General features: G+C 42.5%; 1 protein-coding gene across 1 annotated transcript in view; it reads left to right on the top strand.

The window, feature by feature from the left end:
- LMNTD2 (lamin tail domain containing 2) overlaps positions 1 to 14,457 on the top strand; it is a gene marked incomplete at its 5' end in the record, with an annotated part of 47,469 nt that extends 33,012 nt beyond the window's left edge. Inside the window, 8 exons of the mRNA XM_063118401.1 lie at positions 1,529 to 1,683; positions 3,206 to 3,332; positions 6,030 to 6,225; positions 7,189 to 7,305; positions 9,625 to 9,851; positions 12,270 to 12,415; positions 13,854 to 13,939; positions 14,311 to 14,457. Coding sequence (XP_062974471.1) covers positions 1,529 to 1,683; positions 3,206 to 3,332; positions 6,030 to 6,225; positions 7,189 to 7,305; positions 9,625 to 9,851; positions 12,270 to 12,415; positions 13,854 to 13,939; positions 14,311 to 14,457 — 1,201 coding nt within the window. The remainder of the gene's footprint in view (positions 1 to 1,528; positions 1,684 to 3,205; positions 3,333 to 6,029; positions 6,226 to 7,188; positions 7,306 to 9,624; positions 9,852 to 12,269; positions 12,416 to 13,853; positions 13,940 to 14,310) is intronic.
- Positions 14,458 to 15,441: the final 984 nt, after the last annotated feature.

Below are 15,441 nucleotides of genomic sequence, written 5' to 3'. Positions count from 1 at the left end.
ACGGGGCTTCTTTTGAAAGCTGTTTGGAAGCTGCAGTTAGTTCCAATGAAGCAGCTCAACTACTAGCTATGTCTGGGCATTATAATAATATTGTGCTGGTACTATGCTAGTCTGTTTCTGGGCCCTATTCAAAATACTGGTTTCAACCTTCAAAGCCCTTTATGGCTTAGTTTCAGGTTACTTTAAGGACCTACCTCTGTATGTATCTTACCCCTACATCAAGATCTTCTGTTGAGAGCCTTCTGCACATGCCCTTGCCATCTGAGGCAAGGCAAGTGGCTACCAGAGGAAGGGCCTTCTCAGTGGTGGCACCCCAACTGTGGAATGCTCTTCCAAGGGAGATCTGACTGGCATCTACTTTATTGTCCTTTGGGGATCAAGCAGAGACCTTTTTACCTTCCTAGGCTTTGTAGCCGTAATTTTAGCTCTCCTGGTCATTTTCATCTGTTTAAGGTCTTGTTACCTTTTAAAGTCCTTGAATTTTAAGATTGTTGATTGTTTAACCTTTATTTTAATTCTTGTACTTTTCCTTTATGTAAATTACCCTGGGATTTCCTATTGAAGGGTGATATAATAATAACAACAAATCCTATGCTTACACCAGCCATATTCCCAAGCTTATCAAGGAGGAGGGGGTGTATATAGAATTATGTACCAGGACAGCAGAGAACAAAGATGAAATGGAATGTGACAAAATGGCTGCTCTATGGAATTGTGGCTCTCCAAATGGTCTTCCTAGATCTTTTTTTCTTAATGCAATAAATTTACAGTTAATAACTCATTTTACTTGTGTGGTATCCCGATGTCTTTCCTCAGGGTTGCTTGCAATTGTACTGTGGGGAAGAATCTGGCATTTGTCCAGCATGTCAATTACAAGATTTTGTCACCCAGAAAATGTGATTCTCCAGCTAGTGCATCCATTGCTCCTGGAATTACTGTGTGCAGTGTGGCTGCATGAATGTCATGGGAATGGGCTGCATAATGTCTGTGGCATTGCTAGTGATGAGCAACGCCCCACCCATCCCATCCCATCCCATGCCTGGGCCATCTTAAGAACGTCTTAAAAGAATAGGGATTGAGCCCTCCAGCATTGCAAGGTTCAAGCACATGAATGTTCATGTTGCAGAGCCTTCCCTGACCGGAAATGGAGTTCAGGAAGAAAAGGGGGCGGGGGAATAGCAAAGTCTAAATTTTCTTCTTGCAGCAATGTCCCAGCATTACGTTAATTGTTGCTGCTGCTGCTGCTGCTGCTGCTGCTGCTGCTGCTGCTGCTGCTGTTTTTAAGATTTATACCCCATTCCAGTGGTGGAGCACAAATTTCCCAAGACTTTTCTGTAAAAACAAATGAGCAGGCTATGCCCTTTGGTAGCAAGGTTTCCACTATATTATGTATGGTTACGGGCAAAATCTCACACTCTTCCTACTGGATTTGGTTTAGTATGAATATAGCACTAAGAATGTCTTGAGTTTTTAAAAATTCCAGATAAGCCCAAAGCCCACATAGAACTTTCCTTTCCACCTCCTACAGCTTAGGAACCGAGAGTCAGTTGCCTTCTTCACAATCCTCCATAGCTGTCCTCACCTCTCAGAAATCAGATCTCACTTTATCTACAACCGAGACCAAGATGACAGAATCCTCTTTGAGTCTGCCACCATCACTGGAGAAAGTTGAACAGGGGATATGTAAGTTCTAATTCTTCCTCTGTAAAAAGGGTCTGGCACTACCTGATTGATCAAAGAGTCACACATGCAATGTGTGCACATGTATGTGCACACATATATTAGATCACCTCCATATTGAAAGTGCACAACCCATTCTTATAGTTCCCATTAGCCCTGTGGACATGCTGGAGACCACCATAGCTGGAAATATCTCCATGTGTTGGCACTGAAATGAATTACTTTGGTTTTTATTGTATTTTAAACGTACAGTTTTTATACTATGTTACTGTATTTTACGGTTTTATGGTTTGTTTTGCAAACCGCTCAGTGAACTTTGGCTATGGTATAGAAATCTAATACATACATACACGACCATTGTCCATTTAGAATCAAATATTATTCCTTCTCCCTGGATGTTGCATACGCGGTGTGTGGCATTCCTTGCATAGCCAGTGTCCAGCTGTACACCAAAGGCTGAGCTCTGGGAGCACCCCGCCAGGAGAGGAGACAGGCTTTGTCAGAGCAGGGAGCAAAAGCCATTGTATTGTCTAATGAACTGCTCGTAAGCCTTTTTCTTTTATGTGCAAGTTGAATTTGGAACAGCTCCTTCAGACAGGGGGAAATCGTGTTCCCTTAGCATTGGCTGAAGCTTCATCTCCTCTTCTTCTGTAAGGAGTTCCAATTCCACAGAGGGGGAGAGCAGGAAGTGAAGCTTGTACAGCTTCAATGCAGTTTAATGGGACAGTGCCCTCTAGTGGGCGTTTTACAGTGGAACTTCTGCATATGGCAGGAAATCTCGGCATATATCTGAAGAGTCAGCTTTTCTGAGCCTTTTTTTACATCACTAAAGCCAGGAAATGGAACATGGGATGCACAGGATGATCATCGTGTCGTCAAAATGTCCCATGAAGATCCATGAGTGGCAAGTCACAACTGTGTGATAATGTGCTCGTCTGAAGAAGCTCATTGACTTGGTTCTCATGTAACAACAACTCAGAGTATGGGTTGAATATGGGTTGTCATTGAAGCATGGACTGCAGGCATTCTGTAGCTGAGCAGTATTGATAGATTGAAAAACAGCCTATAAATTGCCTCTGTCATTTCTTGGCTGCCTTTCAGGGCATGAGCCCTCCCAAGGCAGCTTTTGCAGCAATAAAATATGTAAAAACAGTTACAATATTAAAATCAGTAAAACATAGACACAATACTGGGCCTTGAGGATATAAATATGAGGAGGGGGAGGGTGCAATAAAAACCACAAAAGCCACAGTATATGCATGACACACAGGCAACAGATGTTTTGACCTCCAATATTTATTTTTTTACATTTTTTAAAACCCCAGTAACAGTCATTTTTGTAATAAGATAAAAAAAATCAAAATCCATCAATATAGAAAACTGGTGTGTGCGTTTTTAAAATGCAGCTAATACCACCACTGTGCAGTGTCTAACGTATAGCCACAGTATTTTCCCCCACCCCAGAGGTTTTCATAAGTAAGTATTAATGTGCCACATGAGGATATTATGTTTCCACTTTCCACAGCCACCCACATGGTTCATCCCTTGGAGCCTTGGAGGCTAACTCAACCTGGTCTTACCCTTGGGCAGCCATCAGATGAAGAGAGATGCACCCACGTTATGTCGTCCCCATTCATAGAAAAATGTAAATGGTGAGTGCCACAGATTAGATGACTGGAGGAACTTGAAGAGTTCAGCTCTGTACAAAGCAAGGCTGTTGTTTCTCTGCAACTTGGGAACAGTGACAAGTCTTTCTCCTACAGAATCATCTGAGTTAGGCGGAGACTGCTGCATGCTTTCTTCCATTTTTAGTCCTTCAGTATTACAAATTCCATTGGTGCATTTTTAGATCTTTGCACTGATGCTGGCTTTTGCCCCCTTTTTTACTTTGGTTTTTATTTTGTTTTAAACTTATGGTTTTTATACTATGTTTTACTAAGTTATTGTATTTTATGGTTTGTTTTGCAAACTGCTCAGAGAACTTTGGCTATGGTATAGAAATGTCATACATACATACATGACCATTGTCCATTTAGTATCAAATATTATTCCTTCTCCCTGGATGTTGCATACGCTGTGTATCGCATTCCTTGCATAGCCAGTGTCCAGCAGTACACCAAAGGCTGAGCTTTGGGAGCACCCCCCCACTCAGGAGAGGAGACAGGCTTTGTCAGAGCAGGGAGCAAAAGCCATTGTATTGTTTAATGAACTACTCATAAGCCTTTTTCTTTTATGTGCAAGTTGAACTTGGAACAGTGTAGAACAAGCACCCAGTCCTCATCTTTTCAGCCCTTTGTCCCACATTTGGCTGCTATGTGAGACTTTGCATTGTTCCTCAGTTTTCTTGCCCCTCCCTTTTTTTTAGAGGATTACTTAACCCTGCCCCCTCTAGTGCTCCTTTTCTGAGAGAACATTTTGAGCCTCTACATGCCATCACTGAGCAAATCACTACAAGATGTGGTGATGGCCACCAATCTGGATGATTTTAAAAGGGGCTTGGATAAATCCCTGTAGGAGAAGGCTATCAATGGCTACTAGCCCTGATGGTTATGTGCTACCTCCAGTATCAGAGGCAGTAAGCTTTTGTGCACCAGTTGCTGGGGAACATGGGTGGGAGGATGCTGTTCCACCATGTCCTGCTTTACTGGTCCCTGGTCGACAGCTGGTCAGCCACTGTGTGAACAGAGTGCTGGACTAGATGGACCCTCAGTCTGATCCAGCATGGCTCTTCTTATGTTCTTAATACTGACGAGGCACTCAGTGACGCAGTGGGACCTTCAGACCTACCGACTGAGCCAAACCACCACCACCCCAAACTCTTGTCGTGCAGGTGTCTGGAAGGCCAGGAACTGCCAGATAACAATACATTGTGAGGCCTCTGAGAAGCAAAGCTGGAAAGAACGTTATATAGATAGCTGTGTGCTTAAAGGCATCAGCTAGCTGGTCATACAGATGTCAGCTGAGCACCACATTTCAACACATTAAACTTATAAACTCTCAAAGCATTAGGTCTGCCACCTACTGTTGCAGTCTATTGGTTTGTGGACTTTGCATATTTCAGCTGAACCCATGACATCACAAACACACACACACATATACTCTCACACACTGGTTCACATGACATGGCAGCTTATCAAGGCTTAAGTATGGTTTATTTAACATCTGATTAACCCGTGATGGCCAGGTTCACGGGTTAATGTAATCAAGGCTTAAATGATGGCCAAGTTCACATGACCCCCATCACCCCAATTGGAGGTTGCATATTCAAAATGGCAGCCACAGCCTTCCCCCACATGAGCTACAGCTAATCATGGGTTAATTAATTCATGATAACCCACTGTGTCATGCGAACCAGGTCTCATGCATGTACAGCCAACATTTTGCAGAAAAATCCCTTATATTTATCATACAAATTTCATTATTTAAGGAATAGTTGTCAGAATCACCCCACCTCAGATGAGTGACTTTTCTAGCACACCACACCTCTCACACCTCCACTGCTCAACCCATGTGTTTTAATCACCTTATGTATCTTCTGAATATATTTCTCTTTTTTCGACTCTTAACTCTCCAGTTGGCTTAGTGTTGTTTTTAAACTAAACATTTCTTGAACCTTCTTGGAACGTCTAGCTGAAGCATAGTAAATATGATCTCTGACAGGATGTGACATTTTGCCTCTTCAGCTGTGTCTTGTGTTTCTCTGTTCTTCATCCACAGACAGACTATTTACTAGGAAACTGCAAAAGGCCAATTTGCATATGTGTTACCAGAAATACTACTGTTAGAGAAAATCATTTGTTTATCCAATGAACCAATGAAACTATGCTTCAGACATACATGAAGTCTCTCTCTCTCAAACACAACCAAATGTAGTCTACTTTAAGTATTCCTTTTCTACTTCTACCGTTTCCCTCTCCAACAAATTCATCACTACCTAAGCTGTTACTATTCCCTTTCAAACCAACACTGGATGCTAAGTAAAAAACTTAATGGCAACCAGTCTGCCTGCCAAACTGTACAAATCTTCTGTCCTTCATATCTGGTCTCTTAACTCATCATCTGATTCCAGGGAGATTTCATAATCCAGAAAAAGTCTGATTTTCTTTGCTGTGCCCTTTCTTTTTCTGTGATGTCTCCCCCCTCCCACCCCCAGTACTTCTTCCTACTTGCTTCTTCAATTCTCTTAGAACAAGCTCTGATATTTCCTGTGGGAAATTTGTCTATGAGAACCACAGTTCTAATTCACCCACATGCATATTAGAAGGATCAGTTTTCACACACATTTTCTAAATTAATAACTAATGCTCCTATTTTTCCTTCCTTCACCCTTCTTTCCTTCCTTCTTCCAGGTGTCATAGTGTCACAAGCCCTCTCAGGATTGTCAGTGTACATCGTACAGGCAAATTTGTTCGAATCTTCAACTCATGGTTGAACAAGGAGGTAGACCTCAGTAGCTACGTCATCCAGCAGTGGGTTGGAGGTTACCCAGTGTCTATCTACCGTTTCCCAAGTGGCACCATTCTGCCTGCACAGCACCACATCACTGTAAGCAGCAGAGACCCCTCCCATCTCCCAGCCCTTACTGTGATGTAAACTCTGTTGATATATAGTACAAAACCAGGAGTGTACGTGGGGGGAAACTCAAGAGTTACCAGGGCTCATTGAACCTTTTGTATGCAGTTAGACACAAATTGGAATAGATAGGGTTAGCACATTGGATTTAACTGTTAGTTTCAGTGCCAAATTAAAATGTTTCTATTTGCCCAGGCATTTTGAGGAAAATTTTAAAATTATAAATTTAATTCAAGGTAAGTTTATTTTAGATTTATTTTGCTTCTTTGCTGGTTTTATGGATTGTATATCTCTTTCTAATTGGGCATGTTCAGACAACATGATAAGCCAAGGTTAGTCTGCTAACCTTTTTGCAGCAAATGGTTAGTGAGTGTGTTTAAACCGTAGTTACGTAGCCACCATGTTAGGAATGGTTCACATGACATGCTAAGCCGTAATGTTTAGCTCAAAACGCTTAACCACCATGGCTTAGTGTGTCGTCTGAACAGGGTCATTGTTAGCCACAGTAGTTCCTGGCTGCCATGAATACAGGCTTCTCTGCACCTGATGTTCAATCTGCAAACTTTCCCAACAAAATAATGTAATATTAACACAGTATTATACTATATTAAGGGACAAACTATATCTTTAATGCAAAGATATGTAACTGTAGCCTGATGGGCCATTTTAAGTTTTAAAACTTCTTTGGGAGAGTGGAGAAGAAATGTGGTGGGGAGGGGATATTTATTAACTCTTTTCCAGTCTGCCTTTTCCCCACTCCAAATTGCCTCCACAGGTAGCTTTTTTCCTTACAGAGTTTGCCTATTCAAACTAAAGAAGGGAGTACCAGGTCAGCGTTTTATCCATCTGAAGATGGAAGGCTCTGGGTAAATATAAGTGAACTGCAGATGATGCACAGATGTAGTGTGGCTTATTCCTCAGTGCTGTATTTTATAGGTCTGGGCTGCAGGGGCTAACCTTGCTCATGAGCATCCTTCAGACAAGTTGTCAGGCCCACGGTTTTTCAGAGCAGGCCCAGAATGCACCACCATCCTCTGTGACCAGAGTGGCCAGGTGAATCACTTTAATAGTTTGGAAGGAAGGCCAAAGCACTGCTTTGTACTTTTCCTGTCTGTCTGTCTTTTCTTCTTTCTTTTCTTTTTAAAAGGAAGTGGGTGAAGAGTATTCCAGGACTGATTGTCCAAAGGTGAGCTATATCAGAATAAACACAAACACAGAACTGTAATAAGAGAAAAATGTTTGAGTCTTAGAGCTCATCAAGATATGTTGAATGTTAAATGGTCATATATTCAGTTGTCCAAGAAATCAGTATACTCTGCAGTTAGCTAAGATAACACATGCATATCATTTTGGTAAGGAAGGGGTTGCAGCATCATTAATCCTGAGGTTCTGCAAAGTAAGGAAAGAGAATCCATGGGGAGAGTCAGGGTTGTCAAAATACATTTTGCTACCTAAAGTGAAGAACAAAATGGTCCCCCCCCCCAATTCCAATTCCAGATACAGAAATTGGACTGACCAATTGAATCTTAGTTCGACATCCTTCATCACATTTTAGGTGATGCAGGATAGGCCATGTGGCACACACAGCTCTACCCTCCAGCACTTTTTGCAATCATTCCCCGCCCGTTATCTGCAGCCTGAGGCAGCTGCCTCACTCTGTCTAATGGAAGGGCCGCCCCTGGGGAGAATGTGTTGTGCTAGTTTCCTGGTATGTGGAATAATCTCTTTAATACCTTTTATCCCATTGTTCTTCCAAAGAGTTGAGGATAGTGTACATGATCCTTCATAACCCAGTGATACAGATTTGGCAAAAAGATAATAACTCACCCAAGGCCATGACTACACATGGACTTGATTCTGGGTCTCCCTCTTCCATGTCCAACATTCTACCTACCACACTACACTGGCTGTCAGTGACCAAATTACTATCAGAGTCCTCTGCAGTCCTGTGGAAAAGCTTATAGCAAGCCACTCTGTCATGTTCAGTTAGGTATCTATCTAAGGGCCATGAAGGGAAGGGGGTCAAGAAGTCCCAATGCTTGGTTTAATGGCATTTGATGCACCATCCTTGCTGAAGTTAAGCAGACTTGGGTCTGGTCAGGGTCTAGCTAGGGTGGCCACTGGTGAATTGCCAAAAAAGAGGGCAAAACAGGACAATTTGCATAAATTTTTCATGTTAATTTATATGTATAAATGCAAATTTAGAAATTATAATTCTAGCTTAAATAGAAATACACATCATCTCACTGTAGTATGGCAGACTGTCACCAGGTGACTTGTGTGTCTTTCTCAGTTTGCTGTCCAGGTGGTGTTGAAGGGCCACTTCGACCCCTGGTCTCCCTTCTGATGATTCTTTATCTTTATATTGAACTTGGACTGGGTAACCCTTCACATAGAGGACTGTCCTCTGGCAGTCTTTCAAATAGAGGACTTCAAATATCGGGCTGCCTGGGAACTTGATGTATATGACCTTGAGTTCCATTACAGAAAAGGGATACCTATATAAATATAGGTATCAGCATTGTAGGTCCCACAGTTCCCAAAGTTAAAAGCAGTTTGGGGAGGGGGACTCCATCAAGGCAATTGCATGGTGCGAGGAAGGTTAAATGAGCAATGTAAGTGGGAGAGGGGATAATGAGCTGCTGCTTTTGCCCAAAGAAAAAAAATGACATGGATCTCCCACATCATGGCTTGTTTGGCCCTAAAATGTATTTTAAGATAGATCATTTAATCCCCCCACCCTGCAATTTCCTTGATCATTCAGTATGTTATGCACAAAGGATTGCAATAATCCTCATCAAATTATACTGTAGAGCATGGTGTGAGAACTCAGTTGCCTATTAAACAGGCCCTTCTATAGTACTGCTTAAGGGAGTGGGTGTATTGGGCTGTGTTTCTCTGGATTCACTCCCTAGTCCATAAAAGATCAGGTACAGTCACCAAATGTCATTGCAGTTAGCCTGTAGCATAGGAATAGTCATTTTCAGCTGGCAGCTAAATAAAGCCACTTTTAAAATCTGGAATAAAAGAGCACCACTATGTGACCCTGGATTGCAATTTTCTTAGCGACTGCTGGTACTGTGAATGGCAGTTGGGAAAGAAGAAGAGGGTAAAAGACCTGTGTGCCCAGAGGGGAAAGCAAAAGAGACATCCCGGTCAGGAGCTCATAAATAACCATCAGCTTCTGAAGGGGTCCTGAGAGACTTTGGCTGCTTTGTTGTTTTCTCTATTGCATCTTTATTTTTTCTTTTGATATAGTAAGTTGTAAACTTCTCTGAGGGCACTAGTAGAAAGGGGGGATGCAAACATAAATAAATAAACAGTAGAGGTCTGGTGAATGACATCGTTTCTCTCTTGTTTGCATCTTCCAAGACTGTGTCGCAACACACAAACCCTCACCAGGTAACGGCAGCTGCAGCAGCCTACAGTGACAATGTGGACCTTTCAGTGGACAAGTTTCCACTCAAGGATGATGGTGATGATGACGATGATGACGAGGTGGAGGAGGGACCTAATCAGTTGAAGCTTCCCTTAAGGAAAGCGTCATACTCACGAAATCGTAAGAAAGACAGGGATTCAGGCATCTTGATAAAGAAAAGGTACAGAGTCAACCTAAGAGTCAACTAATCAAAAACAGGAATGGCACATAGCGTCATGTGATGTATTCCTAGATCCATAGAATTTGGAAGGTCATCTAGTTTATCCCCTGCCTGATACAGCACCTGACATATAGCTGTCCAGCCTCTTCTTAAATATCTCCAGTGAAAGAGAACTCACTACCTCCTGAAGCGGTCTGTTCCACCATTGAGCAGCTCTTTCCACTAGGACATTTCTCCTAAACTTTAGCTGAAATAGGCTTTCCTTGCCATTTCCATCCATTGAGTTGCATCGAGATGGGCCAGCCCAGGAATGGAACGGCTCCTTCCATACATGCAAGGCACTGGGGTCCAATGAAGATTCCCTGTTGGAGGGAGGGAGTGGGGAGGTGATCTTGGCAGATTGCCCCTGCATTGGCTTTCATGCTCCTCTGCTTCCCTGCCCTCTTCCTCCATCACCTAATCTGGATCCAACCTATTGGTTCTAGTTCTACCCTCCAGAGGAACACGGAATATGTTCTGCATGGTGACAGCAGTTCAGATACATGAAGACAACTATCATGTCTTCCCTTAATCTTCTCTTCCCCAAGATAAACATTATTGTCTCACTGCCAGCTCCAGCTTCCATTATGAGTGTGGAAGCTCATGTCATCTCAAAGGTGTGGTTCTATGAGTCCATTTAAATGCCAGTAGTAACCTTTGGGATACTGGGCCCTATGTCTGCACTCTGCAGTCATGTGATGGTAACCAAACTCATTCTGTGGCCATAGGAAGCTCTTCTGAGAATGCAGTCATTACCTTTCCATATATGCTAATAGCAGTTCAGAGGAGCCTTAAAGGGAAACAGAGAGAAGTGGAATCTAGCCTATAATCCCAGTCTCTAGGGTGGCACAGGAAGGTTTTAAGTAAGGGGCACACAGCCTGTTCAGCCCTGAGGGCTGTATGTGAGAGCCATGTGCACGCACACTCACGCACATACACATGCATTCCAGCAATCCTGATATAGATGCTCATTCCTTGCTGCGTGAAGATTTCTGGCAGAAGGAGAAATCGAGAGGGAGGGATTGGTGGCACTTCTGGGGGAGCACAGTTAGGGCCTGAGGGTGTGCCAGTTGTACACCAATTTTAATGGTTGGGACATGAAGGAATCTGTGCATAAACTAGGTGAACAGATGACAGGGGTGTGCATGAAGACCCAGCCTAAGCATAAAAGAACAGTTCTTTAATGTTTGGTGCCGAAAGAGGTATTAACAAATACTTTTGGAACAGAGTATGTGGGAGCTCTCGTTAGAAAAAATACGTCCATACATTTGAAAGTAGTGGCCAAGAGGCCAGGTGCATTCTGGGTTTCTTTTGTCACTTTAAAGCAGGGATGGAAATCTTGTGGCTTCTAGATGTTGTTGGGCTGAAGCTCCCATCATCCCTCAGCACTGGCTATGCTGGCTACGGCTGACGGAAGTTGAGAGCTACATGTACCCCACCCCTGCTTTTAAAGCATGTGGAATCAAACATGGTGGGCCTTGGCACCCCAGCACACATATCCCTCCTGACCGTATGCTACACAGATGTCTGCTCCAGCAGTGACATTTGGTGAAGCAGTGCATCTAAGCATGAGCTGTGAACCAGGATGTCTTCAACTCAAATCTCACCTCTGTTACAAATTCATTACATGGTTGTAGGCAAACTACAGTTCTTTCAGCCTTATCTCTCCTACATTCCATCTGCAATATGGGTATAATAATATTGGCCTGCCTTATCAATTTGTGGTGAGGATTGCTGAGATAATGTATGGGCTTTGAATTTATGAAATGAGTGGTATAAATGTTAGTTACTACTGCATTTTTCAATCTGTTACATATTAGATAGATTACTTTCAATGTTGAATGGCAATTGATGTGAAATATTGGCAGCAGCTCTGGGGTTTTTCTAGATAGAAGTTTTATTCTGCAAATTTACTGGGGTGCCTGCTTCTGGATTCTTTGCAGGATTAAAATTGGCTCTTTACATGCACTCTCTCTCCTCTCCCCCCCCCCCCCCGATTTCTTTTATCTGCAAGTTCTATATGGTCTATTATACAGCCACTAGATGGCACTGTGGTAAAGCTGCTGTTATATCACAACTTCCTCTTTACACAGAGAAATTCAACATACAGTATTTAAATAGCTCTTAAAAGGGGGGAGATAAAGGTCAGGAACCACGGGAGAGGCTCTAGAGGTTGACATCATGTAAAGGAACCAATCTTCCATAAGTAACCAATCTTGTTCACAGGAAAAAAGCCTCATGTAGAGAAGCCCCGGCTAAACTTTCAAAATTATCTAGTCTAGGAGTCATGTGTTGGTAGCGAGGAGGTGATGCTTGGTCCTATGTTTTTGCATGTCAAGATGCGCTTCATATTGAGTCAATCTGTTTTTTTCTATTCAGATACACAAGACACTATTCTGTTGATTCTTCAGCCAGTAGCAAGTTATCAAATAGCCATTCCACAGGAGCCAAGAAACAAATCAGAGATTCAAGTACCTCTTCTGGCTCATTTTTCTTTTCCACAATAAATCTACCTCCAGATTTGGGTATGTAGTTTAGCATAGGGATATTTGTGTGAACTGTGTTGTAAAGTTATACGGTATTTAAAAGCTCTTTCAGCACACAGAACAACACATTTATGTATTTTGCATTAAGAACAGTCAGAAATGTACACATGATAAACAGACTGATTTAATGTGATGCCTTCATAACCAGACATACTGGAGCTAATTTATTTGTAGGGTTTTTTTTCATCCTGCTCCACGATTGGAATTGAATATGTGGGAGGGCAGGTGGATATGAATTTTTTTTAACACAGAATGCTCTTAGTTATCATCCTGACAGATACGAAGGCCACTTTTTTTTAGTGTAGATACACACCTGTGCCCATGTGTGCTAAGTGAATTACCTAAATATGCTTGGGCTCTAGAGCAGGGGTAGACAACCTGATGCCCTCCAGATGTTTTAGGCTACAACCTCCATAGTCCTGACCATTGGCCATGATGGCCAGGGTTTATGGGAGTTGTAATCTAAAACATGTGGAGGGTTCCAGGTTGCCTGTCCCAGAACCTTTGTTTTGCCAGTGATCTATTCTGTTTCTACTTTTGTTTTTATTTAAAAGGCAGATTATGATTCCATTCTGTTCTACCTCGGATGCGGAGAATACAAACAAAAAAATAGCACAACCTCACCCTTTTATTTGTGGTTCAAGCAGGCTATTTCAGTGTTAATGCATAATGAACAGAGCATATTTCACTTAGGTTGATTTATGTCCACTTTCCTTGCAAATAAAAAAACAAATCCTACAGAGGAATAAAAATGGCAAATGGCTACGCTTTGGTGGGGCATTAATGTATTTCTTGTGTGCTATTTCTACTGAGGAGGTTCACCGTGAAGGAGATTGAGTTAACCACATACCAGAGTTGGACACCCTCAAATTGAGGCTATAGTGGTATGTGCAATATAGTGGTGTAACACAGTGGTATGTTTGGAGATCAGCATGGGAGACCCATTCCACTGAGAGTGCTTCTGTTGTCCTGCTTGGGTACTTCCCAGAGGTAAGCTAACCCATAGACTCCTCAGCAACCCAGTCCAGACATAGGGGATGCTGGGGAGGGTCATTCAGGAGTAAGCTCACCCTTCGTTCCATCACTGGATGGCCCCAATAAGTGAACTAGTCCCTCCCCCTTAAGTTGCACTGCCTTTTCTGCAATTAGTGGTATCATGGCTGATGATTTTGTGTGCGTGCGCGCGCACGCATACATCAAAATGGATAAATGGTGAAACCAACTTGGCATTGTGTGATTCCAAAATAGATTGTACTATATTATTGCTTCATGGGGCTAGACAAAGGTGTCCAAATGTTTTTGATTCTGCTTGAGTATGAGAATGTTTCAGATACCTTCTGCAATTTGGATGAGCTCATGATGGGAAAGGGCTAGTTTGGGGGCTAACTGGCCATTCTGCTTTTATTGTTCTTGGCAGTCAAGGAGAGCGTGTCTTCATCCAGCGAGGGAGATTATTTTGCTTTGCAGTCACGACAACCCAAATATGAGGAACCAGAAACTAGAGTAAGTAAAGTCTAACAGTAACAAATACATGGAGAGGGTACTAGCAGCTTCCCCAAACCTGGTCATGCTATGGTGGTTGCTCCAAGTTCAAGGCTAATTGTTAAGCTTTAGTGGAGGAATGATGTGCCTTTGGTATTCCCCTCTCTGCCTGCACAGCCAGTTAATATTTTACTAGCATTGTAAGGAAGCAGATGCATTTTTCAAAGGCTATTTAGATTCTTAATGTGCAGCCAGCTGACTAGATTAGATGCATTTACTTCCAGTCTGTGCCACAGGTCTGCTGTGGAACTCTGTAATTATACCTCACGAAACCCTGCAGACCAATCACACATCTGCTTTTAACATCGATATCTTTTTTACCTTTTCTTCAGGAGTTCAAGACTACATTGGATACTACACTTCCCATGGTGTCTCTGATAGGACAGAAGAGTGCTCGCTCAAAGTATGGTTTCAAGTTCATGACTCACCTTCCTACCACCACTGATCTGCATTTAAGGCGCTACTGTCCTGCTAGATGACATGTTGATGAACAGTGGCAAAGGAGGTTTGCATGGCTTCTTGAAATACACACCATACGCCTGCTATTTGTCTGACAGGAAGTCTTACTTTTATGACCTGCAGCCCCAATTTTGAGGTGACTTTTGGTGCCTGTTTCTCTTGGAAGGTGGATTCATCACACAAAAGGCAAGGAAGAAAGGTGTCAGCAGGCAGAGAAAAGGAGGCGTGTACTGGGGCATTGTGAACAGGGCTCCCAACTGTTCGATCAACTGTGGGTTAAGTGTTGCGTTAGTCTGAATTGGGCCATCACTTCTGTAGACAAATGGGGCCTGGGCAAATCACATGACCATCAGACTAAACTATGTATGTGTTTAAACAGGGCAGTTTCATGTTTAAACATGAAGGACTGGTTCCAGACTTCCTCAGATGTAGAGTTAGCCGCTTTGAAATAGTTACTAGGTTGAATCCCATTGATTCCAATGGGTCTTCTCTAAGTATGACTAAGTCTGGATCCAACGCACATAATACTTTCTGCCACAACCAGTTTTACCCAGAGATACTGCATGAAAATATCAAGTGTCAGATTTGCTTATCTATTATTATTATTATTATTATTACATTTATATCCCACCTTTTTTCCTCCAAGGAACTCGAGGCGATGTACATAATCCTCCTCTCCATTTTATCCTCACAACAACCACCCTGTGAAGTAGGTTGGGTTGAGTCTGTGACTGGCCATTTATATAGAGAGGCAAGATATTAATCATGAGTGGAAAGCAAGAGACTGGGTTGAAGGGGGAAGCAGGTTTAAATGGTGCATCTGTTGATAAAGCCAGTTTTTCCACACTGCCTTTAAGCCACCATTCTGTGAATTCTAATATTGCTCCCCTACAGACTCCATGCTCCATTTACTGTAGAAATTAATGGCATCCCTCATTCCTATGGCAAGGGGAGAAGCCACCTTCTTGGGTATCCATCAGATTTTTTTTTAATGCTTCTGAAGG

This window comes from Elgaria multicarinata, chromosome 2 (assembly GCF_023053635.1).
Source record: "Elgaria multicarinata webbii isolate HBS135686 ecotype San Diego chromosome 2, rElgMul1.1.pri, whole genome shotgun sequence".
In the NCBI taxonomy this organism is placed as follows: domain Eukaryota; kingdom Metazoa; phylum Chordata; class Lepidosauria; order Squamata; family Anguidae; genus Elgaria; species Elgaria multicarinata.
Note: the sequence above shows the minus strand (reverse complement) of the source record. Positions and strands in the feature narration are given on the sequence as shown.